This window comes from Eutrigla gurnardus, assembly GCF_963514095.1.
Source record: "Eutrigla gurnardus genome assembly, chromosome: 16".
NCBI classification, from domain to species: domain Eukaryota; kingdom Metazoa; phylum Chordata; class Actinopteri; order Perciformes; family Triglidae; genus Eutrigla; species Eutrigla gurnardus.
The window spans coordinates 2,268,838-2,296,403 of NC_139927.1; the positions used below are offsets into that span (position 1 = coordinate 2,268,838).

A 27,566-nucleotide genomic window follows, 5' to 3' on the forward strand; every position below is an offset into this window, starting at 1 on the left:
AAGACTGGAAGCAGGGGGAAACAGCTAGCCTGGCTCTCTCCGAGGCGTTCAGGGAGTGTAGGTACTTACAACATCATGCAGGAGATTTCTATTTAGTCAGGAAGTGGAGTGGTTTGCTCAGACGTCCATCAACTCTGTTTCTGAGATGATGTGACAGACAGACGGACAGACTGACAGACTGACAGACAGACAGACTGACAGACAGACAGACAGACAGACAGACAGACAGACAGACAGACAGACAGACAGACAGACAGACAGGTTGCCGGTGGTGGAGAGACTGGTGAGTCGGCATTGTGACGATGAGAAAATGTCATGTCACCATTTTCCCGCCAAAATAAATCTGATTCACAATATTATCCAGATAATCTTTCATTTATTTACAAATTGATGTTGTTTATTTGTTTACCGTTATTATGGGCTATCTTGTTTTTGTTGTTTTTTTCTTTAAAATCGATTTGATTGATTTTTTTTTTTTTAAATGTTCAAAATTAAGTTTATTCTATTCTTTTCTATAATCTTCAAAAAATTTAAAACTCTTACAATGGTAATAAAACATAATAAAAACAGCAAATAATCTTAAACAACATCACAAATCATAAATAAATAATGAATAGATTAAGATTACAAGGCTACAAGTATTTTTGTAGCCTTTTAAAGTTTTACGATCCTCCTGATAATGAAGACGGTCGACTCATTCAGTGAGACAGGTTGCTGCTTTGCTTCCTGTCTCTTTCACACAGTTTGATTCAATTATTCTCTGAATTAAGTCGGAATTTAATTAAATTATTGTTGAATTTCATTCCCTTCCACTCAAATATTCATGAGTATAATTAAATATAGTTATTTAGGTCGACCTGCTGAATCACCTGATACAGAAACCAGTAAAGTAATCACGTCGTCTTCTGAAGGAAGGACACCGACACAGTGCTGGTCTCTCATTGGTTGAATGAAGCCTCAGTGGGAGGAGCCTCTCATATTCAGTACGTAACCTTCTGACTCTGCTTCCCCTCCGTTTCTCCGACAGACTGAAGGATCTTCGGCATCACGGGAGGAGACGACCAACGCAGAGAAGATGACTCTGGCAGGTAAACGCGTCCGCCGTAACATCATCACTGCTTCCTGTCCCTCCCCTCGGGATCCTCCCCTCGGGATCCTCCCCATGACTCCATGCTGCCTTGACAGTGATGTGACATTCCATCATCAGTCAGGTGGAGATGTCATAACACCTGCATAGCTCTGTGTGTGGGGAGGGAATCCTGTTTTGGTGACATTGTGAGGACCGCCTGTCTTCTCGGATACGCGTCCCCACAACGCACATCAGTAGGCGTTGGGGTTAGATCAGCAGCAGTGAGGTTATGTCTCCAGGAAAAGAATGTACGTGGATGTAAAGTCCCCTAAAGGGATGTAAACCTGCCTGTGTGTGTGTCCTCAGCCTACAAAGAGAAAGTGAAAGAGCTCCCCCTGGTGTCTCTATTCTGTTCCTGCCTCAACCCACAGACTGCAGACAAACCCACGTACAAGGCCGAAGGTAAAATACATCACTCACAGAAATACACGGTATCATATGTGTCACATGACAGACTCTGGACCAGCTGGTTACCTGACATTCCACAAGAAAACAATCATAACAACTGATCTGAAATGAGCTGCAGAGAACAGAGTTCAGGATGATGTCATCAGTCCTGTCTGTTTAATGGCTGAGTTTCTGCTTTAAAGGGCCAATCCACAAAACACCCGTTGGGGTGTAGCGGCGTTTCCTCCTCAGTAAAAGTTGATGAATGATCCAAACAGATGCGGTGGACCTCGGCTGGTGCGTCATCAAGGACGTGGAGGTGATCGAGCTGAACAAGCGGACATCTGGCCAGGCCTTCGAGGTCATCCTGAAGCCCCCGTCCTTTGACGGCGTGCCAGAGCTCAACGGCTCCATGCCACAGCGCCGCGACCCGTCCCTGGAGGAGATCCAGAAGAAGCTGGAGGCCGCCGAGGAGAGGCGAAAGGTGAGGAGGGGGGAGAAGGGAGGGGGTCTTTGCTTTCTCAGCGTCATACCCAAACGGAGCCCAACTAGAACTCCAAACCTACAAGCCTTTGTAGCTTGTTCAGGCTTCGCCACACATCCGACAACGCTCTTTGTGGACGGTGTGATTTATCAGCCGAGGAGGAAACGGGGAGGAAACGGATGAAAAGGGTGGAGGGAGGAGACGGAGGTGATGGAGAGGCAGAGGGAGGAAACACTAGCAGAGGGAGGAAGATGAAAAGAGGGACATGAAAGTCCAAGGGCAATCATGAAAGGACACACTCACAATGGCTCATATTCATCAAGCCGAGAGGGTGAGGGAGGGGGGAGGGAGGGGGAGGAGTTATAGCTGGAACAGAGAATCCGTCCTACAACACCTGCAACTTCAGACGTGTCTCTTAATATTGGTCGAAGGCCCTGAAACGGGCTTTTACATGGAAACTCTTTATTATATGAAGTCCAAACAGGTTTGGTGATGTCACCGTTGTTCTGGTTCCTAGTGGGTCAGATTATAGTCCCACACCACCAAAACTACATCGTGATTTATAGTTAAAGGGAATTGTTCCTGAACCAGGTCTGTTTAAACCCGACCAACACAGTCCTGAAGATGCTTTGGAGTGTTAAAATACCAAAAGATGTTTCTTATTGTGGTTTTTGTCCTGAAGATTTAATGAGGGAAATACTTCAGATACTTTTGTCATGATGCTCTTGTACCAGTCTAGTGTCAGTTGTCTCTTTTCAGAATAAAATTCTTTCCTGGGTTTAATTATGCGTTTAATTTACGTTTGGGAGAAAATTAGTACGTTTCTTACGTAAAATAACTTCCTGAGTGAAAGTCCTGTGGTTCACCTTCCGTGCTCTCTGTCTCCATCTAGTGCCAGGAGGCGGAGCTGCTGAAGCACCTGGCAGAGAAGAGGGAGCACGAGCGCGAGGTGATCCAGAAGGCCTTCGAGGAGAACAACAACTTCATCAAGAACGCCAAGGAGAAGCTGGAGCAGAAGATGGAGGCCAACAAGGAGAACCGGGAGGCGCTGCTGGCCGCCATGCTGGAGCGGCTGCAGGAGAAGGTGGGTTAGGAGCCGGGCAACGGTTAGCCTAGCTTAGCATAAATGGCCCATGTTGTAATTTTTAAAGTTCTGTATTAAACAAACAACACAATGTGTTGATCAGTCAGATTTACAGGTGTAGATTTAGGGTTACGCTACCTCCCCCCCCTGTCTCCAGTCTTTATGCTAAGCTAGGCTAATCACAGCAACATAGTTAGCATGAGAGGTATCTATCTTCTCGTGTAACTCTTGGAAATGAAGCAAATAAGTTTAATTCCCCCAAAATGTGGAACTGCTGCCATCAATTCTTGTATTTGTGTCATCGTGTTTGAAGGAACTGTTTTTATTGAGACGTCGAATGTTTCCTGGAGCCCCCCCCCCCCTCATTAATGTAAATATATTCATGAATGCTAACGAGGCGCATGTTGCTTTGTGTGTGTGTGTTTGTGTGGCAGGACAAACACGCGGAAGAAGTGAGGAAGAACAAGGAGATGAAGGAGGAAGCCTGCCGGTAGACGGGAGAAGAAGACGATGAAGAAGAAGAAGAGTCGGTAAAAAGAAAAAAAAATCAAAACAGGAAAAAAAAGCTACTGGAAGAAAAAATGGGAAAGCTGAGTTTTCATATTTGTTGTGTGCTGTAACGAGCTGTACAAAGTTTAAACCAACTCTCAATGTTGAAATCCAAAATAAATCTTTTTTCTAAAGGAAACGTTGGGCGAGACGGCTTCAAAACACATTTCACATTTTTCAAAAAGACGATTCTTTCTGGGGTTTTTTCGGGAATGAAAACGATGAAGACGTTTTCGATCACAGCTCTTCATCTCTGCAGCTTCATCACGGAGCTGTGATGCGTTCAATCACAATCTGTTATTATCACCGTTATCAGGTCAAACACCGATGTCAGTCAGTCACAACCAACACAGGTCAAAGGTCGCGGTGCTTCTTGGTTTCCAGGATACTTTATGTTTAAGTTTATGAATATGAATATGCAGGTCTGTTACCGGGGAAACGAAGCTGTGGAACCGTCGTAGACCAGGCCAACGTTTAGACTTAGAGCACTTTGATTTCATTAAGCACAACTAAAAAAGCACACGAGCACACAGTCTAATCTACAGTTACATCACACGGTCCGGACACGCCTGCTTTTGTTTTGGGGGCGGAGTCTGGGGGACCTTTCTGGCCAACCGGCAGTCTCGCTTCGCTTCGGCGTGTGTCACGTGTTTTCTGACTGTCGGTTTAGGAACTTTTTCAAAGCGAATGTAAAAAACAAAACAAAAGTAAAGTAAAAGAGAAATTTGCTGGAGTTGTTGAGTCATACTGACTTAAATGTGTAAAACGTGGCGAGGTCAGAGGTCACGCTCCCTCACGGAGCAGCAGTCCGAGGCGGATTGATTGTATCTATTTGGCATTAAAAAGTGGTCAGTAAAAACGGCTTGAATGAACCTCTCTGCTCCAGCTGTCATCATTTCCTCACACACACGCACACACACACACACATACACACACACGCACGCACACACGCACACACACACACGCACACACGCACACACACACACGCACACACACACGCACACACACATACACACACACACACACACACGCACGCACACACGCACACACACACACGCACACACGCACACACACACACGCACACACGCACACACGCACACACACACACACGCACACACACACGCACACACACACGCACACACACACACACACACACACACACACACACGCACACACACACACATACACACACACACACACACACGCACGCACACACGCACACACACACACGCACACACGCACACACACACACGCACACACGCACACACGCACACACACACACACGCACACACACACGCACACACACACACACACACACACACACACACACACGCACACACACACACGCACACACGCACACACGCACACACGCACACACACACACACGCACACACACACACACACACACACACACACCATCTTGTAAAAAAAGGAACGGCACATAAAACATCCGATTCAACAAAATCCATAATAATTTTTCACAGACCAAAGAGATAAAAGTTGGAAAAATAACTTTAATAAAGCCATGATATTGTTGACAATAAAATTATTTTAAACCCCCCCCCCAAATATAATGTAGCATATAAAAGTATATACTTCAAAATGACATGGAGGTTTTTTTTAAGTTTATTTGAATAGGGACAGATACAAAAACACTCTTCATCTGATGTAAGATGTCGTACTGTTCTTATTCATGACATTTGACCCTCAGGGCTTTTGGTTAAAATAATAGTACAGATTAACATTATTAAAAATAATGTGTAATAATAATAATGTGTTTGTCAGACACTCTTTATCTCAGTCTGAAGACACATTTAGACCTCTAGGTGGCAGAAACGAGCAGTTCTTCTGTAAGGTGTTAAAGGGCACATTAGAAGTACCATGTGACAGTCATGTGATCCAGTGTTACTGCTGTGCTTTGACACTGGGCCTCACACAGGTGCAGCCCACTGGGACCATCTCGGTCTCCAGTCTGAACTGGTGCCTCCTCCTCTTCCTCCCGGTCTTCCTCTTCCCGCCGTGTCTCTGTCTGCAGTGAGTCGGGGAGATTAAGATTATTAGATGCTGCTGGATGTGATGGACAGAACAGTAGAGATGTTTTCATGTTTATGAGTTCATGACTAGCGTTAACACAGACTGACCTGTGGAGGACCAGGACCTGGTAGTAGATGGGTTTGGCCTCCAGGGCCGCATCCTCTCCACCACCCTGCAGGCTCAGACAGCCGGAGGTCAGGCACTGAGCGTGGGCGATCCGCTGAGGCAACCGAGACTCCTCCAACGAGTCCCTGGAGGTGACATACGTGTATGAGGTGGATCGTCCAGAACTGATAATGGACATTAAGGACCCTCAGACTTCATGGAGGTCTCACCAGTAGGTCCACGGGGACAGAGACATGTTGGCGATGGACAACGTGGACGTCCTGCTAATCTCGAGCTGCAGGGAGGGATCCAGGACCAGTCTCACTGCCTTGCCGTTCAGTCTAGCCGGGTCTTTCTTGGCGGCGTGCAGCAGCGTGGCCACAACCAGTACCAGCAGAGCCCTGAACACCTGAACGCCAGAGGAGGGTCAGGAACCAGATCACACTTCAATCCCCCACTCATCACATCCACTAATTTAATGAATCGTCCCATCCTTTCCACCATCTGACCCAATTCTCACGACCCCCCAGGATCCCAGGGGCTCCAGCGGCCACACCAAGGCCTTGTTCCTCCCCATGCAATCAACTCCCACTGATCTGGACCCTCACCCGATCATTTGATTTAACTCAACCCTCACCCCATCATCCCAACAAACTATACCCTCACCCCATCCCATCATCCCAACAAACTATACCCTCACCCCATCATCCCAACAAACTCCACCCTCACCCCATCATCCCAACAAACTATACCCTCACCCCATCATCCCAACAAACTATACCCTCACCCCATCATCCCAACAAACTCCACCCTCACCCCATCATCCCAACAAACTATACCCTCACCCCATCATCCCAACAAACTATACCCTCACCCCATCATCCCAACAAACTCCATCCTCACCCCATCATCCCAACAAACTATACCCTCACCCCATCATCCCAACAAACTCCACCCTCACCCCATCATCCCAACAAACTCCACCCTCACCCCATCATCCCAACAAACTCCATCCTCACCCCATCATCCCAACTAACTATACCCTCACCCCATCATCCCAACAAACTCCACCCTCACCCCATCATCCCAACAAACTATACCCTCACCCCATCATCCCAACAAACTATACCCTTACCCCATCATCCCAACAAACTATACCCTCACCCCATCATCCCAACAAACTCCATCCTCCACCATAATCCCAACAAACTATACCCTCACCCCATCATCCCAACAAACTCCACCCTCACCCCATCATCCCAACAAACTCCACCCTCACCCCATCATCCCAACAAACTCCACCCTCACCCCATCATCCCAACAAACTCCACCCTCACCCCATCATCCCAACAAACTATACTCTCACCCCATCATCCCAACAAACTAGACCCTCACCCCATCATCCCAACAAACTAGACCCTCACCCCATCATCCCAACAAACTCCACCCTCACCCCATCATCCCAACAAACTCCACCCTCACCCCATCATCCCAACAAACTCCACCCTCACCCCATCATCCCAACAAACTCCACCCTCACCCCATCATCCCAACAAACTATACCCTCACCCCATCATCCTAACAAACTATACTCTCACCCCATCATCCCAACAAACTCCACCCTCACCCCATCATCCCAACAAACTATACTCTCACCCCATCATTCCAACAAACTATACCCTCACCCCATCATCCCAACAAACTAGACCCTCACCCCATCATCCCAACAAACTAGACCCTCACCCCATCATCCCTACAAACTCCACCCTCACCCCATCATCCTAACAAACTATACTCTCACCCCATCATTCCAACAAACTATACCCTCACCCCATCATTCCAACAAACTATACCCTCACCCCATCATCCCAACAAACTATACCCTCACCCCATCATCCCAACAAACTAGACCCTCACCCCATCATCCCAACAAACTATACTCTCACCCCATCATCCCAACAAACTAGACCCTCACCCCATCATCCCAACAAACTAGACCCTCACCCCATCATCCCAACAAACTAGACCCTCACCCCATCATCCCAACAAACTATACTCTCACCCCATCATCCCAACAAACTAGACCCTCACCCCATCAATCCCACATCCTCCCTGGAAGGTACCTTATAAAGCCCCTTTAGTGCATTACTTGGTTTGGTCTTGTTCGTGAAGTTTTATCATCCAGGAGAAAAATAATATTTGTCTCTGTTGCCAGTTCCTGTTCGACTGGACTATGTGTGAATACTTGTGATATTATAGATTTTAGAAGACCATCGAAATTTGGAGTCGAAACTGAAATGATCACTGAACTTTGAATAAAAGTTGTCCCATCCTTCCCTGGTTCAGTCCCGTTAAAGCCTTAAAGATTAAAGGTTAGGATGAAATTTACTCACCAGCAGCATGATGGTGTGGTGTCCGCCTGCAGAGTCCAACGTTCAGTACGGCACTCCGTCTGGTCTGGTCTCCGTCTGGTCTGGTCTCCATGGTCTTGGTGTTTATATGCAGGCAGACTGTGTTGGTGTGTGTTTCCGCTATGACTGTCACTGATGTTAGAGATGTTGATCTGCACATAAGATAAACAGTTTCTCTTTGTGGTCGCCGTTTCTTTTCTTTGTCCTCGACCATTTACATCTCCGCCTCACGGATGTATGCCGTAGATTGGAAATGTACATCTCAAACATTCAAAGACATGACAACAGCTTCAACACTGATATTGTTCTTTTCACTCGACCCCGCTTTGACCTGTCAGCGTTCAGAGGAAGCAGTGAGGTTTCAAAGAGACGCTGTGATGAGCCAGGTGACACCTAAAGGTGTGAAAGTGTTTGTTTTTGATGTGGCCGTTAAAACACTTGTTCTTAAAGCTGAACAAGATATTTTTGGGGGGGTTCTGTTTGTGCACAAACCAAAGTATAACAAATCACTATTTCTGGTGTAAGACCTCAGTAAGAAATAGTCCTGCAGATGGAAGCTGCTGTCGTTGTTTACGTCGTATAAAAACATCGCCCACGCGTCGCCAACCCGTCTAAAAGATGTAGGTCAGAGAAATGCTGACGAGACTTCTGGAAATAAATCAGCAGCGCTGCATTCAAAGACAAATGGGTGATAACATCTTCTCTCTTCCTGTGAACTGCAGCACCGCAACCCTGGACGGTGACGGGGCACTTTACTCCTTGTACAGCAACAAACAACACAACAAACAACACAACAAGCAACACAACAAACAACACAACAAGCAACACAACAAACAACACAACGCTGCCGTTCATTTCAGTCTCACCGGTCATCAGTTACACTCTGGAGAATGTTCAATTATTCGGACTCAATTTCTAGAGTTCATCATGCTGCATCTACGCATCTAATGCTATCTGACGCTATGTAATGTTATATAACGCTAACGCTATCTAATGCTATCTAATGCTAATCTCTGTGGTCTGTTTACACCGAAGACTGAACATAAGTAGAAGCATTTTGGCCGTCGCCATCTTGAATGTTTGCAACCAGTGAACTGTTGTGACCATATTTGGAGTGAGGAGGCGCGACTACATCTGCTGGCTTCACAACGGCCCGTTTCTTTATGAAATATTTCACTATTTTAGTTTCAGTTGGAGAGCTTCTATCTTGATTCGGTGTCATGTTTCGGGGTGAAACAGGAGGCGGGGGGGGGGTTTAGCTTGGGGAGCGGGTTGGCTGGCGACCGCAAGATTGCCGGTTCGATCCCCGGCTCCTCCTAGCTGAGTGCCTGGTGTCCCTGAGCAAGACACCTCACCCTAATTGCTCCTGACGAGCTGGCTGTCGCCCTGCGTGGTTGACTCCGCCGTCGGTGTATGAATGGGTGAAAGTCAGTAATTCCTGTAAAGCGCTTTGGAGAAAAGCGCTATATAAATTTACCATTTATTTACCATTTAGGCGGGACTTAACGCTGCGAGGAATCTGATTCAGCGGTTGAAAAGATGAGCTCACTACCTTCTCCAGCTCGTATTGGTTGATGGATGGACGTTGTGATTAGGAACAATAAAATATTGGATTTGAAGAAATTCTTTTTTTCAGCATATATTGTATATAACAGGTGAACGTGACTTTAAAGGGTTAAAAGGGATTTTTTTTTATCTCAGCACCACTTTAAAGTTTTAGACAGCAGTCGTTGAATCAATAGACACTTCCTGTGTTCGCTTTTTAACGAGCCGATGAATGTTGAAAACCGATACCTGCAAATAAACCATTTTTAACTTTTATGTGTTTGAATGAGGGCGTTTGTGCAGGTAAAAGTGAAAAGTCCATTAATTGTGCAAAGGTGGGGGAGTAAATGTAAGGAAGGTTCCCTCCAGACAGAGCAGCTTCCTCCACTAACCCGTTTATAAAGCAAAGCCCCAGGACGGCTGATCCGGTTCTGAGAGACCACCACACCTCCACCCAGCAGCCGCTGGTCTCCAGAATGAAACCTCAGCATTTATAGCAGGCTCATGATTGAGATGCTCTCCAGCTGGACTCGTCCAGGTCTCAGCCCCCAGATCAACTCATGATTGCCAACGAGTCCCAGCTGGTTCCTTTGTTCTCCCTCCAGTGGTTAGACCGGCCCCACCACAGTATATAAAGGCTGTTGTTGAGCTGGATCAAAGAATGAAGGAGACAACAGCGCTCATCACAGGCGTGCTTCATAATCCTTCACATCTGAGGGATGAAAAAATCGATCACAGAAACAAACCGAAGGTCAGAAAATGTGACGGAATCATTTCCCAGTTTGGGATTAAGAAAGTCCATTTTCTCAAAGTTAGAAACATTAAAATTCAGAAAACAAAAGGGTTGGAGACAGAAGAACAAAAGATGAGGAAGTCACCGGGCCAACCACACACCGGGCCTTCGAACCGGTCTGACCCGGTCTGACCCAGTCTGACCCCCCTGAACTGACCCACAGGGCAAAAAAAGAAGGAAAACCCTGAAGTGATAACTGAGCTGCCGGTGATCTCAAACCAAACTCATCAAACAAAAGCTGCAGCTTGAAAGTGGAATCTATCTCCATATCAGGACAAAAATAATAAAACGTAACTATGAACCATTCCAACATTTAGAAAGGACAGTGAGCTGGAGCGATACTTAAATAAGTGAAGGGTGAAGTGAACGCTTCCTGTGGAGGAAGCTGCAGCAGCCGGCGGCGTGATATGAGTCAGTCGCGGCCTCTCGGCTCCTGGATGACGGTGCAGAACCTGAACCTGAACCTTGGCCTCGTCGTCACAGCCCCCCCCCCCCCCGCGGACTCATGTGGACTCGTCGGGGGTTTCATGTTAAGATGCTTCTTGTAAACTCAGCTGCAGGAAGAGGTTTGATGTCTGACTCTGCTGGGAAGTCACAACGTTCCCCGCCAAAATAAAACACATAGTGACCTCAATCCTCACCTGAACCTAAAAAAACATTTTAAAAAATCTGTTAGTGAGCTCTCCTCCTCCTCGGTCCGGAGAACACGACGATTCCTGATAATATTAATATTAAACAAACAGGGAGGTTTACGTTTGCTTCATTTAGATTCAGGTTTAGTGTTTTTGGAGATATTAACATTTTTGATGGAAAAGTTTGGGATCAAATCATTATGTCCTGTAGTAACTCTGTGGATCCCCTAGGGGTCCCAGACCCCCTGCAGTAACTCTGCAGACTCCCTAGGGGTCCCGGACCTCCTGCAGTAACTCTGCGGACCCCTAGGGGTCCCGGACCCCTGTTGAAGATCTAATATAATAATTTAATAAGTATGAAGACTTCACAACAATCGTGTTCATTCCATTTTATTTTTTAACTACAGTTACAAAGTCAAACCTTCTCTCCATCTATGTACAAACCGGACGTCCGAGGACTCGTGGAACTAAACGTCCCGGTGACGGTGCCGTCGTAGTCATCGCCATGGCAACCGATCCCAAACCCATCAGCTGCAGACTCCAGATCAGCTGAATACAAAACCAGGCTCCAATATCATGAATCTCCGTGTCTTTCAAAGTCCGTGTGCTCCACCCCCCCCTCAGATGAGGAAGATGATGTCATCGGCCATCATGACCTGGTTGTCGTCCTGCATGCGAGCCAGCGCGCGGCGGACCTCGGCCTCCGTGAAGCGGCGCTCGCGGCCCTTGTTGACGTCGTCCGTCAGCGTGGCCATCTTCACGGACTGAGCGTGGGCGGACTGGAAGACGGCGAACAGCGAGGTCTTGAACTCCTTCAGCCTGGAGGAGGAAGAGCACACCGCGATGAAGATACCGTCTCCACGGCAACCACTACAACACGTACATGAGCTCACACCCAGCAGGAGGCACTCGTTCTCATGATGCCTTCAACCTTCCCAAGTCCTCCATGAAGGGTCAGCTGTTCTACTGTGAACACTGCCCTCTGGTGGCGTCTGCTGGTCACTACAACAGATCCACATCAACACTACTCTGGTCTACCCTGACATGGTCCAGGTCTAGCTGACTGTGTGAAGCCCACCTGTCTGCAGAGAGCTCCACGTCCTCAGCATCCATAGGCTCCGCCTCCTGCAGGGCCTTGGCTGGTTTCGGGGTCCCGGCCTGGACTAAAGAACACAAATACGACCAATGTGAGAGCTTGAATGTGACCACATGACTCACCCGGGCCTCGTATGATGCATTAAACTTCATAAACCCATTAAATGTTTCTATCTGTAAAATCTTAATCTGAAAAGTAACAGAATGGAAATATAAATGCAATTAAATAATAATAAATACACACATTTCTTTATTTTAAATGCATTCATGTATTTACATTTAAAAATAAATCATAAATTAATAATACATTCTTAGTAAAGAGTCACATTTGAATAAATGTAAAAAGTAACAAAATGGAGAAGTATCTAAAATATAAATATGCTGAGTTACTTCATAAACCATGTGAGTTGTAGTTTTATCACATTACTTTGTTCATGTGTTCATCACCGTAAACATAAAAGGAGCAAAGAGGTGCATTGTGGGAAGTGATGCTTACTCTCAGGAACATTCTGCTCTTCACTGAAGTCGTACGGGCTGTAGGCGTCGCTGCCCTGAGAACCACGGCGCCCCCTGCAGGACACATGTCAGTGTTACAATCATCTTCATGTGAAACGAGTCCAGGCCCCCCCCCCACAGAGACGGATGATGTCACCAAGTAACTCATTAGCATATCCGTGTTCACCTCTTGGTTTTCTGGGAGCGCTGTGTGGACGCCGCCTCCTCTTCCTCCTCCTCCTCCGAGCCGGAGTCCCGGTCCCGCTTGGACCGCTTCTTCTCTTTCTCCAGAACCTGCAGAGAAACCAGACGACTCCATGATGAGCTCCGTTCACAGGACGCAGTGGGGGGGAGGGGGGGGGGGGGCATCAACGCACCTTTTTAAAGTAAGCAAACTGGACGAGCTCCACGGCCACCTCCGAGTCCTCCAGCTCCACGGCTTTGCTCATCCGGGCCTTGGCGTGGGCCGTGGACAGGCGGATCAGGGTCTCCAGGGTCCGGGCCGTCACCGGGGCGGTCTGGGGGGGGGGGGGGGGGGGGGGGGGGGTCAGAGCACGCCGTTATGGTTCTGATACATCACACTGGTTCTCTACTGAGATGTAACTAATCAAACTAAAGACGGCTGAATCAGCTGAGCATGCTGGGAAATTATCAGCGAATAAAACATGTGGATGAATCATTGATCAGCCGTGTGAACACGCTCCGGACCCGGGTCTCTGGACTCACCCTGGCGATATCAGCCCCCATCTGCTCCTGGCTCCTCAGCCTCGCGTACTCCTCTGCGATGTGATTGGCCGCCTCCTGCGTGAGCACGGGCGTCACGGCCTTGGCGATGTGGATGTACTTCCTCATGAACTCCTTGCTGACGATCTTGTCCCTGAAGGGAGGGAGCGTTAGTGACGTTCAGACGAGGAGGGTGAGGCGAGGACCGTCGTGTACGTACTTCTTCCTCTTGCTCCCGTGCAGCAGGTTGTTGTGTTTCTCGTAGATCTGCAGCTCCTCGTGCTCCTCCGCCACGGCGTCCGGGTCGTCGGTGGCCAGCACGTCCACGGTCCCGCCAAGCGCCATGGCTGCAAAACATCACCGCCGTTAAAAACAGACACCAGCGTGGTGCACACAACGAGGCTGCAAGAGACCCGACCCCGGTCTCTCTGTGAACCGCCAATCAATCAAAAGACAACATGACGGCTTTCAATCACACCTGGTCTCCATCCAAACCTAAACACCGTCACTGATGACTGAATAATAATAATAATAATAATAATAATAATAATAATAATAATAATAATAATAATAAGAGACCCGACACCGTACCGGCTCCCTCCTGCTCCCGGGGGTCCCGGTAGCGGTGCATCCTCAGCACGTGGTCCGAGATCTCGCGGTCCTGCTCGGCGTCCATCTGGTCCAGCACGATGAAGAGGAGGTCGAACCGGGACAGCAGCGAGTCCTGCAGGCCGATGTTCTCCATGGGGGTCTTGTACTGGTCGTACTTTAAATAAATACATTTCATTAGTTCATCTAGTGAAGCACTTTCTGACTTGGTCTGTAAAAAGGAGTTATGTCAACTGAACTTATCAACTGACTATTATTATTGTAGTTAGGACTCGTGAGCGGCGTGCTCGTTGCCGCGGCGACTCACCCTGCCGTAGACGGGGTTGGCGGCCGCCAACACGGAGCAGCGGGCGTTGAGGCGGGCGTGGATCCCGGCCTTGGCGATGGTGACGCGGCCCTGCTCCATCACCTCGTGGATGGCCGTTCGGTCCATGTCGGACATCTTGTCAAACTCGTCGATGCAGACCACGCCGCGGTCCGCCAGCACCATGGCGCCCGCCTCCAGACGCCGCTCGCCTTCGGGGAGAAGGATGGAGGCGTGAGCTACAGAGCGGGAGTGTGTGTGTGTGTGTGTGTGTGTGTGTGGGTCATACCCGTCTCCTGGTCCGTGGTGACGGCGGCGGTCAGACCCACGCCAGACGAGCCCCGCCCCGTGGTCGGGATGGCCCGCGGCGCCGTGTGGAGGACGTAACGCAGCAGCTGGGACTTTGCCACGGACGGATCACCTGGAGGACGAGGTCACATGGTGAACGAGGTCACGTGGTGAGGTCAACACATCGTTTCAGCAGACTAAAATGAGTTTCATCAGCAGGAAGTGAGAAGCACACTGGTACCAATGAGCAGGATGTTGATGTCGCCACGGATACGGGAGCCGTTCTCCAGAACCTTCTCCACGCCGCCCAGCAGCATGCACAGGATGGCCTTCTTGATGTACTCGTGGCCGTGGATGCTGGGAGCCAGCGAGCGGCCCAGCTGCTCAAACACATCCTGCGTGAGGGGGGGAGAGCGTTCATTAGGCTGAGCTCATCCCGGGGGTTTAAGGCGGGCACACAGAAAGGGGCGGAGTCTAACCAGCGAGCGTGTCTGGCTGAAGTTCCTGATCTTGGCCACGTCGTCGGCTGAGAAGTTGGGCGACACCTCCTTGCTCATCTGTTTGACGTGGCAGGCGATCATGATGGTCCTGAGCAGGAAAGGGGCGGGGCGTTAGGAAGAGACAGGAAGACAGCAGGTCTGGTCCTGAACCGGGTCCTGGCTCACCTGAACGTGCCGGACGTGAAGCCCCCCTTCTTGGCGGGCAGGCAGCGGTAGGTCCCGATGACCTGGACCCGGTCTCCCGGTTTGACCACGTCCACCAGGTCGTTGTCCAGGATGATGTCCACGGAGCGCGGCAGCTGGCCGGCGGGGGCTTTCTCCGGCATCTCCTGCACCGTGATGGTCTGGTGGTCCTTATAGATGGAGAGACCGAACTCCGTCTCCAGAGGGTTGTTCTCCTCATCCTGTCAGAGGCAGAGACACATGGTTCTACATGCAGACACGAGGTTTGCTGGTACAATAATGGTTCATAACCTCGCTGGTTGTTCAGATAGGAAACAGCCACAAAGCATGATGGACATGATGGAGATGATAGCGGCGTGGGTGGAGCTACCTTGGTGGGGTAGATGGCACTGGAGGGAAAGGCGTCCAGCGAGGTCATGTCGGTGTACTTCCTCTCCATGGTCTTCTTGGTGGCGGGGCAGTAGTGGACGCTACGCACCACTTTAGGACGCACCAGAGAACCTGAGGACGGGAGGAGGTCAGCCATGTGGTTATGATTATTATATCAGGGTTCCTCCACCTTCTCCAGAGTCACATTCAAGCACTTTTCCAGGTGCATTTCCATGCTTTTCCAGCCCCTTCCAGCTGTGGTAAACTCCATATTTGTACCAATCCAATGGTCAGTATTCAGTCTACTTATTCTGTCACTTGTTCATCACATTAAATGAGATGTTATTGTCCTCTAAACAACCAACATGATGTTTGGAGACAGCTTTTTACAGAAGGACCACAAATGAAAGGAAAACTAATTCCACTAACAGATCCACAGAAATATAATCACCAACTATTTTCATCATCTGTTCATCATCAAGTCATTTTTCATAAAGAAATGTCAGAAAATGCTGTTTTCAGTCCCTCAGATATGGAGATCTTCTTTTCTCTGTTCTATCATAGATGTCATCACATACAACACACATTTATACACCTTTATTCTAAATCCAAGCACTTTCCAAACCTTGAAAACACCACACTAAATTTCAAGTGTTTTCAAGGATTTCCAGCACCCGTATGAACGCTGTTGCTATGATGATATACTTCTGAAGATCCTTGAAAGGGACGGCGGTTACATGGAGTGAAAGGCATTGTGGGAGACCTGGACTCACACTTGGTGATGATGCCCTCCACACACACCATGCTGCCCAGCAGGCGGGAGGTCAGGGTGCGCGGGGTCACGTGTCGGGTGCCGAAGCTGCCCTCCAGGGCGATGAAGAACTCCTCGTACTGCTTGGCGTAGGTGGCGTCCACGGAGGCCACGAGGTCCTTCAGGGCGCGCTGGAACGCCAGCAGCTCCTCGAAGGCGTTGCTCATCAGCCTGCAGGGACGAGGAACGTTTACGGAGGTCAGCTTCACGCTTCCTCGGGAATAAAACACACGATAAAAACACGTCCGACAGACGAGGAGTCAGGGCGTCCAGATGGAGACCGAGGTGCTTGTCAGACCAGACCAGACCCTTTAAAGGTGTAAACCAGGACCAGACACACAGCTGTTACATGGAATCAAACATGTCTAAACGTTCAGTTACAGGTACATTACACTATTATTGTAATTAATAACCGTTATTCTATTTCACCGTGTTGTCCATTATCTCGGCTCTTAAACCTGTGTATTAAACAGGTATATATGTATTTAACTTCTTTTCATAATGCGTTTCATCAGCATTTTGTTTGATGAGTTTGGAATTTTCTTGTTGCTGAAATGCAGCGTTGCAAAGTAACCAAGTACAAATACTTAGTTACTGTACTCTACTTTTTCACTGTAACAACTTTGTACTTTTCCTTACATTTTAAAACTAATATCTAATTGTTTACTCCTCGTATTTTCCAAACAGTTACTTTACTTTAGTGTATTTGAGGGGAATTATTGCTTATTAGTATGTATTAATATGACGAGATTCAGTTATTAACAAAAAACAGCCAGTAGAAATGTCCTTCATACTATATTTTAGATGCTGTACTTTTACACTTTCACTTGAGTAAAGAATCAATACTTCTACTTTTACCAGCGTATTTTGAACACAAGTACGTGTACTTCTACTGTAGTAAAGGATGCTAGTACTTTGACTCCTCTGCTGATATGTGCTGTACATAAATAAGTGAACGCAGCCGTTCCTGTTTAACCACGCACACAGCGGGACTTCCTTACTTGGCAGCCCGGGCCTCGTTGCGTCTCCGCAGGTCGTTGATGTTGACGGTGAGCCGGGCTTTGTTCTCGCTGATCATGTCCCGGACCTTGCTCTGGTAAACCCCCTGGTCTTGCTGCGGAAGACGGACACAGTTAGGCTCGACTCCCGCGGGTTTCCGTCACATCAGCGGCTCCGATGAACGGAGCTTCTTTTGTTGCGGCCGCGTGGATTTCTCGCTCCATCCCACAACAACACAGAGTACTAAAAGCGGAGAAAAGTGGGACTTACGTCGTCGTCCAGGAAGTCCAGGTAGTCCCGCTGGGCCTCCCTCATCTCCCGGTCGTCCACGACGTCGGTTGCCATGATGAGCGATGACTTGCTGCGCTGGAAAACTCGTCAAATATCGCACGGAGTTCTGCTGCGATGCGTCGCCTCTGCTTCTCTGAAGGGTTTTCGCGCCACTGCGTCCCGCGAGCCAGTAGAGCGTCACCACCGATTGGTCAACTCGGCACGTGCTGTCTGTGCATAGTCGGCGGGGAACGTTCAGCTGTCCAATAGAATGCGCCGTTCCACCACATGGCCCCGCCTCTTTGGGAACTCGCGCGAAAATGAAGCCGGAAGTGATAGAGACCAGAAACGATTCGTTTTGTGTAAACAAATCCGTTCCGATTACCATCTTACCGAAGGAATTTATTTAACGCAGCTAGTGTTGCGTCATACTGGAAGCCCGCGTGCGTTTCTTCTTCATGGCTGTGTCCGAAATCACTCCCTACTCCCTATATAGCACTATATTATATAGTGCACTACATAGGGAGTCTTCCTCCTTTGATTTTAATGGCGGCTCGCAAACCGTTTTTGGGAGCTCTACCGCCACCATGCGGCAACCTCCAGTACTGAAACGTGAGTCCAACGCAGATAAATATAAGGTGTTCCTCCGTAATGCTGCAGTGTCTAGGAACAGACAGTAGATGGAGACAGAGCCGCAACATGAAACCTGCATTTTATTTAATGGCCTCTCTTTGGGACTTTTGACAACAGTAATTAAAAAGAACGTTGGCCAGTTCAAACAACGAGACAGCTCCTCCTATATTCTTTTATTACAACATCAAGGCAAACACAACGCTTTGTATTCCTGTCAAAGTAAATTAGATGACAGGCAGGTGACATGTTTGTTTGGGCCCTTTTGTCTGCGTTGACATGTAAACATACTGTACATATGAAGTGTGTATGACAGGTGAACTAGTAAGTCTGTCATTTCTTTATATGTGCAGCAGGTCTGTAGGTTTTTCATCAACCCCACAGGTAGAGCAACCTGTTGGTCCACGATCAACTCCAATCTGAAGCCCCGTTGCTACCTGGGAGGTTTGGAGGATGAATGGGCCGCCACACCCTGGATGCAGGAGCTGCTTTCAGCTGCTCGGGGTGACGACACGGTTTACATTCCTGTCAGTAGAGGACAGGTTGGACCGCATGTCTGCCTTGTTGGTACAGGACTGGAACACTGGCCTACATAGTAATGCCCTCCTGCTGTGTGTCTGCAGCGGGGTGGAAACATCCACTTCATTTGAATTGTACAGCCAACAATCACACATTTTCTTCAGAGGGCTCTGCAGTGTGGTCCCATCTGTCCCAGGACCCCCCCATCGAGGAAAGTCCAGGGTCCAGCTGAACCTGCACAGGGAAAAACACAAAGACTCCTGGGAAGTCTGGTTAGTAACAAGCATGAATGATCCAGACGGAGAGGGAGTCAGAGGAGGTCTAGACCTGTAGCAGCTTCACTAAGGGCCGGTCCAAGACCTGAGCCAGCCCTAAGTACCCAGCAGTGTCATAGTGGACCCAGCAGAGTGATAGTGGACCCAGCAGTGTCATAGTGGACCCAGCAGAGTGATAGTGGACCCAGCAGAGTGATAGTGGACCCAGCAGTGTCATAGTGGACCCAGCATTCAGGATTATGACGAATGACGGGAGGTTATTATGACAGAACAGGGCTGTTTAACAAGTAATGGGTGTGGGAGTCATTAAAGAGGTGTGTGTAGGTGTGTGTGTGTGTGTGTGTGTGTGTGTGTGTGTGTGTGTGTGTGTGTGTGTGTGTGTGTGTGTGTGTGTGTGTGTGTGAAGGTGTGTGTGTGTGTGTGTGTGTGTGTGTGTGTGTGTGTGTGTGTGTGTGTGTGTGTGTAGGTGTGTGTGTGTGTGTGTGTGTGTGTGTGTGTGTGTGTGTAGGTGTGTGTGTGTGTGTGTGTGTGTGTGTGTGTGTGTGTGTGTGTGTGTGTGTGTGTGTAGGTGTGTGTGTGTGTGTGTGTGTAGGTGTGTGTGTGTGTGTGTGTGTGTGTGTGTGTGTGTGTGTGTGTGTGTGTGTGTGTGTAGGTGTGTGTGTGTGTGTGTGTGTGTAGGTGTGTGTGTGTGTGTGTGTGTGTGTGTGTGTGTGTGTGTGTGTGTGTGTGAAGGTGTGTGTGTGTGTGTGTGTGTGTGTGTGAAGGTGTGTGTGTGTGTGTGTGTGTGTGTGTGTGTGTGTGTGTGTGTAGGTGTGTGTGTGTGTGTGTGTGTGTGTGTGTGTGTGTGTGTGTGTGTGTGTGTGTAGGTGTGTGTGTGTGTGTGTGTGTGTGTGTGTGAAGGTGTGTGTGTGTGTGTGTGTGTGTGTGTGTGTGTGTGTGTGTGTGTGTGTGTGTGTGTAGGTGTGTGTGTGTGTGTGTGTGTGTGTGTGTGTGTGTGTGTAGGTGTGTGTGTGTGTGTGTGTGTGTGTGTGTGTGTGTGTGTGTGTGTGTGTGTGTGTGTGTGTGTAGGTGTGTGTGTGTGTGTGTGTGTAGGTGTGTGTGTGTGTGTGTGTGTGTGTGTGTGTGTGTGTGTGTGTGTGTGTGTGTGTGTAGGTGTGTGTGTGTGTGTGTGTGTGTAGGTGTGTGTGTGTGTGTGTGTGTGTGTGTGTGTGTGTGTGTGTGTGTGTGTGAAGGTGTGTGTGTGTGTGTGTGTGTGTGTGTGAAGGTGTGTGTGTGTGTGTGTGTGTGTGTGTGTGTGTGTGTGTGTGTAGGTGTGTGTGTGTGTGTGTGTGTGTGTGTGTGTGTGTGTGTGTGTGTGTGTGTGTAGGTGTGTGTGTGTGTGTGTGTGTGTGTGTGTGTGTGAGCGTCGGGATAAATCAATGCAATTATTTTAAACCCGCCCATCTCTTCATCTAGCGAGTTATTTAAAATAAGCTTATTATCTTATCATCTATGACATTATTTCATAGCAATCATGTGATGGTTAACGATGTCGTGGTTAATAATAATGGAATCGTTACATTTTGGGAAACGTTTCAGTGGTCATGTGACTGTAGAAATAGTTGTCACGGTGACGACACACGTCATTGGGGTGGTAAAGTGATGTCACAGTTCGCCGGGAAGAGAGAGAGAAAAGACGATCCAGTTCCACTGGTTTCTAGTCCACATCCCAACAAAGTGATCCCTCCCTGAGGATTATTTCAGCCTCGGCCAATCAGAGCCCAGCAAGCACTCACATGTGGACTGTATTGTTTGTACTACTGTATAAACCAGGGTGCTATTGAATTAATCCACCTCTTTCCTTTAGCAAACATGTTGTTTCATTTAATCTTTTATTTTCATTTTGCCTGTTTAAAGGTGTCCTTGAGTGTTTCAATAATGTATTATTATTATTATTATTATTATGAATAAATATATAAATGAAATATATAAATGGAACCAACCAAATAAGACCACAGAGTCATGTTAAAGTCACCTTATTAGCAGAAATACTAACAAAAAAGTAGAATGTGATAATAATAATACACATACAATTCATTTATATATATATATATATATATATATATATATATATATATGTAAATAGATGGTTGATTCCTGGGCGAGGTGTCACGGTCGGGTTCCCTCACAGCTGGAAGCTTTAAACAGGGTTTCACTGCGTCGGTATCTTTGTGGTTGTAAATCCCCGGATGTGGCGTTCAGGTGCAGTTGTGATTATTGGTGACTCACAAACACAACGGGCTGTTGATGGGCTCGTGCCAGGTTCAATGACAGACGATGAGTCCCGCCCTCGGCCAGACGGAGACACAAAGACACGGCAGTCAGGTGAGTGACAGCAGTTGGTGAGGAGCTTCAGCAGCCGAGCAGCAGACAGGTGAGTTCTGATACTACTGCTAATACTACTACTACTACCACTACTACTGATACTACCAACACCAAATCCACATGGATCCTAGTCTGCTTCAGATTTCCGTCTAAAGTCTACTTAGGCACTTCTTTCTGGCCTTTTATGTTTCTTTGTATCTGATTATTTATAAGTCCTGCTCCTGTTCTAGCCCTGCTTCTGTTCTAGCCCTGCTCCTGTTCTAGTCCTGCTCCTGTTCTAGTCCTGCTCCTGTTCTAGTCCTGCTCCTGTTCTCGTCCTGCTTCTGTTCTAGTCCTGCTCCTCTTCTAGTCCTGCTCCTGTTCTCGTCCTGCTCCTGTTCTAGTCCTGCTCCTGTTCTAGTCCTGCTTCTGTTCTAGTCCTGCTCCTCTTCTAGTCCTGCTCCTGTTCTCGTCCTGCTCCTGTTCTAGTCCTGCTTCTGTTCTAGTCCTGCTCCTCTTCTAGTCCTGCTCCTGTTCTAGTCCTGCTCCTGTTCTAGTCCTGCTCCTGTTCTCGTCCTGCTCCTCTTCTAGTCCTGCTCCTGTTCTAGTCCTGCTCCATGTGTAAAGTGTCCTGAGATAGCTTTTATTGTGATTGTCTTTGTTGCAGAACACGAGGACGATGGCTCCAGTCGGGACGGTTGATATGATAGGATGGGTTTCCTCCACGGAGGTGGGCCTCGTCTCCCTCGTCGTCTTCCTCATCCTCAGCGTCACCCTCCTCGCCCTCTGCGTCAAGTGTCACAGGTGAGAGAAACCGTGTGATGGTGGCATTATGTTTTCTACACTAGTACCAGCTGCCTTTGACCGTATCAGCCAAAGGATCACCGTATCAGCCAAAGGTTCACCGTATCAGCCAAAGAGTCACCGTATCAGCCAAAGGATCACCGTATCAGCCAAAGGGTCACCGTATCAGCCAAAGGGTCACCGTATCACCCAAAGGGTCACCGTATCAGCCAAAGGGTCACCGTATCAGCCAAAGGGTCACCGTATCACCCAAAGGTTCACCGTATCAGCCAAAGAGTCACCGTATCAGCCAAAGGGTCACCGTATCACCCAAAGGGTCACCGTATCAGCCAAAGGTTCACCGTATCAGCCAAAGGATCACCGTATCAGCCAAAGGTTCACCGTATCAGCCAAAGAGTCACCGTATCAGCCAAAGGGTCACCGTATCAGCCAAAGAGTCACCGTATCAGCCAAAGGATCACCGTATCAGCCAAAGGATCACCGTACCAACGGATCACCGTATCAGCCAAAGGGTCACCGTATCAGCCAAAGGATCACCGTATCAGCCAAAGGTTCACCGTATCAGCCAAAGGGTCACCGTATCAGCCAAAGAGTCACCGTATGAGCCAAAGGGTCACCGTATCAGCCAAAGGGTCACCGTATCACCCAAAGGGCGCTGCCACCATCACAAACAGGTCCTCTCCTGTTTGCTCACAATGCGTCTCCTCTCCCCGGACCTGAACAGCTTTAATTGCTATTCATCACTTGTTCAGCAGCACAAACCGACACTCGCTGTGCGATTCTTTCTTTTGATGAAGGGCGTCGCCCGTTTGAAGGCGAGGAAGCAGATCTCTGCCTAAGGTGGTTGAGCCAAATGGGCTGGGCCTGGATCATTAAGCCTTCAATGGCCTGCTGTTCTCAAAGTGTGTGTTTGCACGCCCATGATTGTCATGCCAAACATACCAGCGGCGGTGACACAGAGGAACTATGAGTCTTATCTCCACATTCCAGCGCTGGTTTGTCAGGAATGAAGACGGGATGGTGGTGATGAAGGTTTCTAGTCTACGGAGGGTCGATCGAGTCCACCATCGAGTCCACCATCGAGTCCACCATCGAGTCCATGCGTGTCGATCTGACTTGTGATCTCACAAGTTCAAAACAAGTTGAGACACTTTGTTTCACACGTAGAAGCCAAAATGATTCAGTCATCTCTTTGGAAATGTTCAATCTGATCAATCTGGATCAAAGTCCAACACAAGTCACAAGTCTTGCTAAAGCAGGTATCAAATCAAGTGTTAACGGGGCAAAATCTTGAGTCCAGTCCTTGAGAGCAAGTCTTGTTTCTGATCTTGTCGAGGCGAGGGTCCCAAATCAATCTTAAATCCAAGTCAGGTCAAGTCTGTTTTGTTCATATATCCCAACATCACAAATCACATATTTTGTCAAGAGGGAAAAATGGAAGAAATCTCAGGAAGAAGAAGCATGAACCCTCAGTCCAGTCCTGTAGGGGGAGCCAGAGAACCTGATTTGAGCTTGAAATCACACACAGCAGTTTGGCCTTTGACCTTTGAAGTTAAGCAGTTCAATTCAGGGTCTATTTACTTCAGTATGAACCGGGATTAACTTTATGCTGAACCAGATTATGGACCAATGAAGCAAGGCATCAGAGGGTCGAAGGAACCAGGACATCAGAACCAGGATGACAGAACCAGGATATTAGAACCACGATGTTAGAACCAGGGTGACAGAACCAGGATATCAGAACCAGGATGACAGAACCAGGATATCAGAACCAGGATGTTAGAACCAGGACATCACAACCAGGACATCACAACCAGAATGTAAGAACCAGCATGACGGAACCAGAATATCAGAACCAGGAACACATTAAGGATGTAAACTCTCAGCTGAGAGACGGACGGTGTTTTTTAAAGCTCTTGAGCTATAAATCAAACCTACATGTTTAAATGACTGTGAGCACCTTTATCCCAGAACACACACACACACACAGACACACACACGTCATGGTAACCTTTTCTATGATGTCATTCGCAGGAACACCGGCAACGCGTACGACGTGAACGGCACCACGGTATGAACCTCTCTCTCTCTCTAACTAGCCATCGAGCTAACTAGCCACAGAGCTAACTAGCCACAGAGCTAACTATCCACCAAGCTAACTAGCCACAGAGGTAACTAGCCAGTGAGCTAACTAGCCAGTGAGCTAACTAGCCACAGAGCTAACTAGCCACCGAGCTAACTAGCCAGTGAGCTAACTAGCCACAGAGCTAACTAGTCAGACATCCAGAGCTTGTCCTCTCAAGTCTTTCCGGCCCCACTAACGGCCATCTCCATTTTTACTTTAATGAAACTGTTGAAATATCCGACTGCTATCACATTTCTGAAACTTACTCATCTCTAACCGTCTCTGTTTGACAGACCGACGGGCCGAGCGGAAATGTTGGCACAAAGTCAGCCGGAGCCCCCGGTGAGTTCTCTTGCTTAGTTTAAAACCAAATATTCAATTGTACACGTCGACGTGTGACTGACGTCTCCCATCTTGGTTTCCAGACCCGGGCTCGGTGGCCTACTCCACCTGGAGGGACCATAGGAACATGCCGGCCAGCACGCTGGAGAGGAAGGAACGGCCGCACGCTCAGACCCATTAACTGGCCAGAAATAACCCACATTCCTCCATTCCTCAAACACATCATCATCATCATCATCTCGGTTTAACTGGAAATCGACCCCACGGGGGGCCGGGCCGGAGTTCTGCCTCGAGTTCTGGACTCCGTCTGAAAGAAAGGATTCTGAATTCATCTTCTCTGAGTGTTTACGTGACGCTACTTTCCACCTGCTAGTGAACGCAGCAGGCTACAGGGAGCTAACGCCATCATAAAAACATAGTGGAAGGCAGAAACTTTTCGGTTTTTCTTGCAAATCATGTTTACTTTAATAGTTTTGACATTGTTGGGGGGAATATTGCTTATTGTCTTTATTAATGTGAGTTACATGAAAGGATCGTTACTGCTTTCATATGTGTGTCTTAAATGTGTAGCTAGGAGACGTTAGCTTAGCATAAGTTAAGATTATCTGCTGGCTGTAGCTTCATATCTAATAAAACAGATATTAAAGGATCAACTTTCACAAGAAAGTGAATGACCATATTTCCTTTAATATGTTTGCCAGAATTTTTCAAACGTCTATGAGAAAATGTTCCTACTTCTCTCTGCTGGCCACCAGGGGGCGACTCCTCACCGGTTGTATAGAAGTCTATGAGAAAATGGTCCTACTTCTCTCTGCTGGCCACCAGGGGGAGACTCCCCTCTAGTTGTATAGAAGTCTATGAGAAAATGGTCCTACTTCTCTCTGCTGGCAACCAGGGGGCGACTCCTCTCTGGTTGTATAGAAGTCTATGAGAAAATGGTCCTACTTCTCTCTGCTGGCCACCAGGGGGCGACTCCTCTCTGGTTGTATGGAAGTCTATGAGAAAATGGTCCTACTTCTCTCTGCTGGCCACCAGGGGGCGACTCCTCTCTGGTTGTATAGAAGTCTATGAGAAAATGGTCCTACTTCTCTCTGCTGGCCACCAGGGGGCGACTCCTCTCTGGTTGTATAGAAGTCTATGAGAAAATGGTCCTACTTCTCTCTGCTGGCCACCAGGGGGCGACTCCTCTCTGGTTGTATAGAAGTCTATGAGAAAATGGTCCTACATCTCTCTGCTGGCCACCAGGGGGCGACTCCTCTCTGGTTGTATAGAAGTCTATGAGAAAATGGTCCTACTTCTCTCTTGATGTATTATCTCAGTAAACATTGTAAACATGAGTTTATGGTCTCAGTCTCTAGTTTCAAGTCTTCTTCAATCCAGCATGATGTTCATTTAGTACATTATGGTCCATTTAGAGTCCACCAGACCAGGAAGCAGGGGATGCTTTAGGGGGCGGGGCTTACCTGCTGATTGACAGGTCCATTTAGAGTCCACCAGACCAGAAAGCAGGGGATGCTTCAGATGACTTTAACACTTAGTTGTAAAGTTGAACCTTGAATTATAGAAGCTAACTTTGACTTTGACTTTCAAGTCTGCTCAGTGATTTTCATACTGGAGGACTGGACCGTCTACTTGTTTCTGTTCTTCTGGTTTCTACTCCGTTAGTTGCCGTGTTTCCGAGGTGAAAGTCTACGTTGTCTTATTTATTCTCTCGCTGCTTGTCCCGGATCAGTTCGCGAGTCGTCCTTTTCCTTCCTGGTTGCGATGGGCGTGGCGTTCAGGGAACTCAGAGTGAGCCAAAGGTCAGGAGCTCAGAGTTGGGTGGAGTCGTCGTTCTTGTCATGCCAGTTTGTCGTGGCATGCGACGCCATGTTACCCGAATAAAATACACACCGAGGTCAGGGATCCTGCTTCCTGGCCCCGCCACATTAAAAGCCCTGTTTTCTCAGCATCTTATTGAAATAAATAAATAAATAAAATAATGTTTTTCTCTCCAAACTTCAACTCTGATTCCCATTGATATTTATTTTTAATGGACAAATACTGAATATTAGGAAACAAACTATTATGACCAGTTTGTGGTCTTAAAATGGGTTTATGGGATGTGTGTTTGATCAAATGTCGCCTGTTCACCAGTAAATGTTCTCTACAGTAACTAGACCGGAAATTATGCTGTGAACTTTTCATGGTCCCCAGAGGATGAATATGACTGACTTCAGTGATCTTCCTCCGGCTCCACCGTCAGCTGGACAGAGATTGGTTTTGAGATAAAAAATCTCAACAAGTATAGGATGCATTGCTGTTTTTTTCTGGATAATTTTAAACAGGTGCAGAATATCTGGTGCTGTTATTTCCAACGGATAATATTTAAATTGTAAAGACCTCAAATTGTACTTCACACACCCGTCCTAACCACCACCCTGAAAACCATTCATAACTATAATATAACAGCATATTGAGGCCTTGTTTGTTTATCACAGCACAGTCAGTCTGACATTAAATGAATGAAACATTCTGTCTGGTTTAGGAATCAGTTGGGACTAGGATTGGGTTTCTCCCTCCCTCCCTCCCTCTCTCTCTCTCTATCCCTCCCTCCCTCCCTCTCTCTCTCTCTCTCCCTCCCTCTCTCCCTCTCTCTCTCTCTCTCTCTCCGGCTGTGTCGGTGCTCAGACCCTAAAATCCCTGCTGACTGGATGTCTGGTGAGGGTGCAGACAGCCGACACTAATCC

General features: G+C 47.9%; 4 protein-coding genes across 4 annotated transcripts in view; 2 read left to right on the forward strand and 2 right to left on the reverse strand.

Moving 5' to 3' along the window:
• Positions 1-3,762, forward strand: part of stmn4 (stathmin-like 4) — a 6,113-nt gene extending 2,351 nt beyond the window's left edge. Inside the window, exons 2-6 of the mRNA XM_084031206.1 lie at positions 1,028-1,088; positions 1,436-1,531; positions 1,795-2,000; positions 2,893-3,084; positions 3,519-3,762. Of these exons, the coding sequence (XP_083887332.1) occupies positions 1,076-1,088; positions 1,436-1,531; positions 1,795-2,000; positions 2,893-3,084; positions 3,519-3,578 (567 nt within the window). The 5' untranslated portion in view covers positions 1,028-1,075 and the 3' untranslated portion in view covers positions 3,579-3,762. The remainder of the gene's footprint in view (positions 1-1,027; positions 1,089-1,435; positions 1,532-1,794; positions 2,001-2,892; positions 3,085-3,518) is intronic.
• Positions 3,763-4,666: 904 nt separating this feature from the next.
• LOC311026815 (interleukin-17F-like) lies at positions 4,667-8,359 on the reverse strand. Its single transcript, XM_084030513.1, has 4 exons — positions 8,166-8,359; positions 6,003-6,181; positions 5,775-5,918; positions 4,667-5,662 (listed from the first exon to the last, which is right to left on the reverse strand). Exons 1-4 carry the CDS (start codon positions 8,172-8,174, stop codon positions 5,539-5,541), a joined length of 456 nt encoding a protein of 151 aa, XP_083886639.1. The 5' UTR covers positions 8,175-8,359; the 3' UTR covers positions 4,667-5,538.
• A 3,168-nt stretch (positions 8,360-11,527) lies between these two features.
• Positions 11,528-17,969, reverse strand: mcm3 (minichromosome maintenance complex component 3). The gene is made up of 17 exons (XM_084031318.1): positions 17,800-17,969; positions 17,532-17,644; positions 16,493-16,701; positions 15,721-15,851; positions 15,333-15,571; positions 15,147-15,255; positions 14,909-15,062; positions 14,669-14,800; positions 14,383-14,591; positions 14,058-14,232; positions 13,687-13,813; positions 13,470-13,620; positions 13,121-13,261; positions 12,931-13,037; positions 12,745-12,818; positions 12,232-12,316; positions 11,528-11,972 (listed from the first exon to the last, which is right to left on the reverse strand). Exons 1-17 carry the CDS (start codon positions 17,872-17,874, stop codon positions 11,774-11,776), a joined length of 2,430 nt encoding a protein of 809 aa, XP_083887444.1. The 5' UTR covers positions 17,875-17,969; the 3' UTR covers positions 11,528-11,773.
• A 3,519-nt stretch (positions 17,970-21,488) lies between these two features.
• On the forward strand, positions 21,489-26,841 carry LOC311027296 (uncharacterized protein). Its single transcript, XM_084031254.1, has 5 exons — positions 21,489-21,636; positions 22,234-22,370; positions 24,405-24,441; positions 24,789-24,837; positions 24,921-26,841. The coding sequence occupies exons 2-5, from the start codon at positions 22,246-22,248 to the stop codon at positions 25,016-25,018; spliced, it is 309 nt and encodes a 102-aa protein (XP_083887380.1). The 5' UTR covers positions 21,489-21,636; positions 22,234-22,245; the 3' UTR covers positions 25,019-26,841.
• The last annotated feature ends 725 nt before the right edge of the window (positions 26,842-27,566 follow it).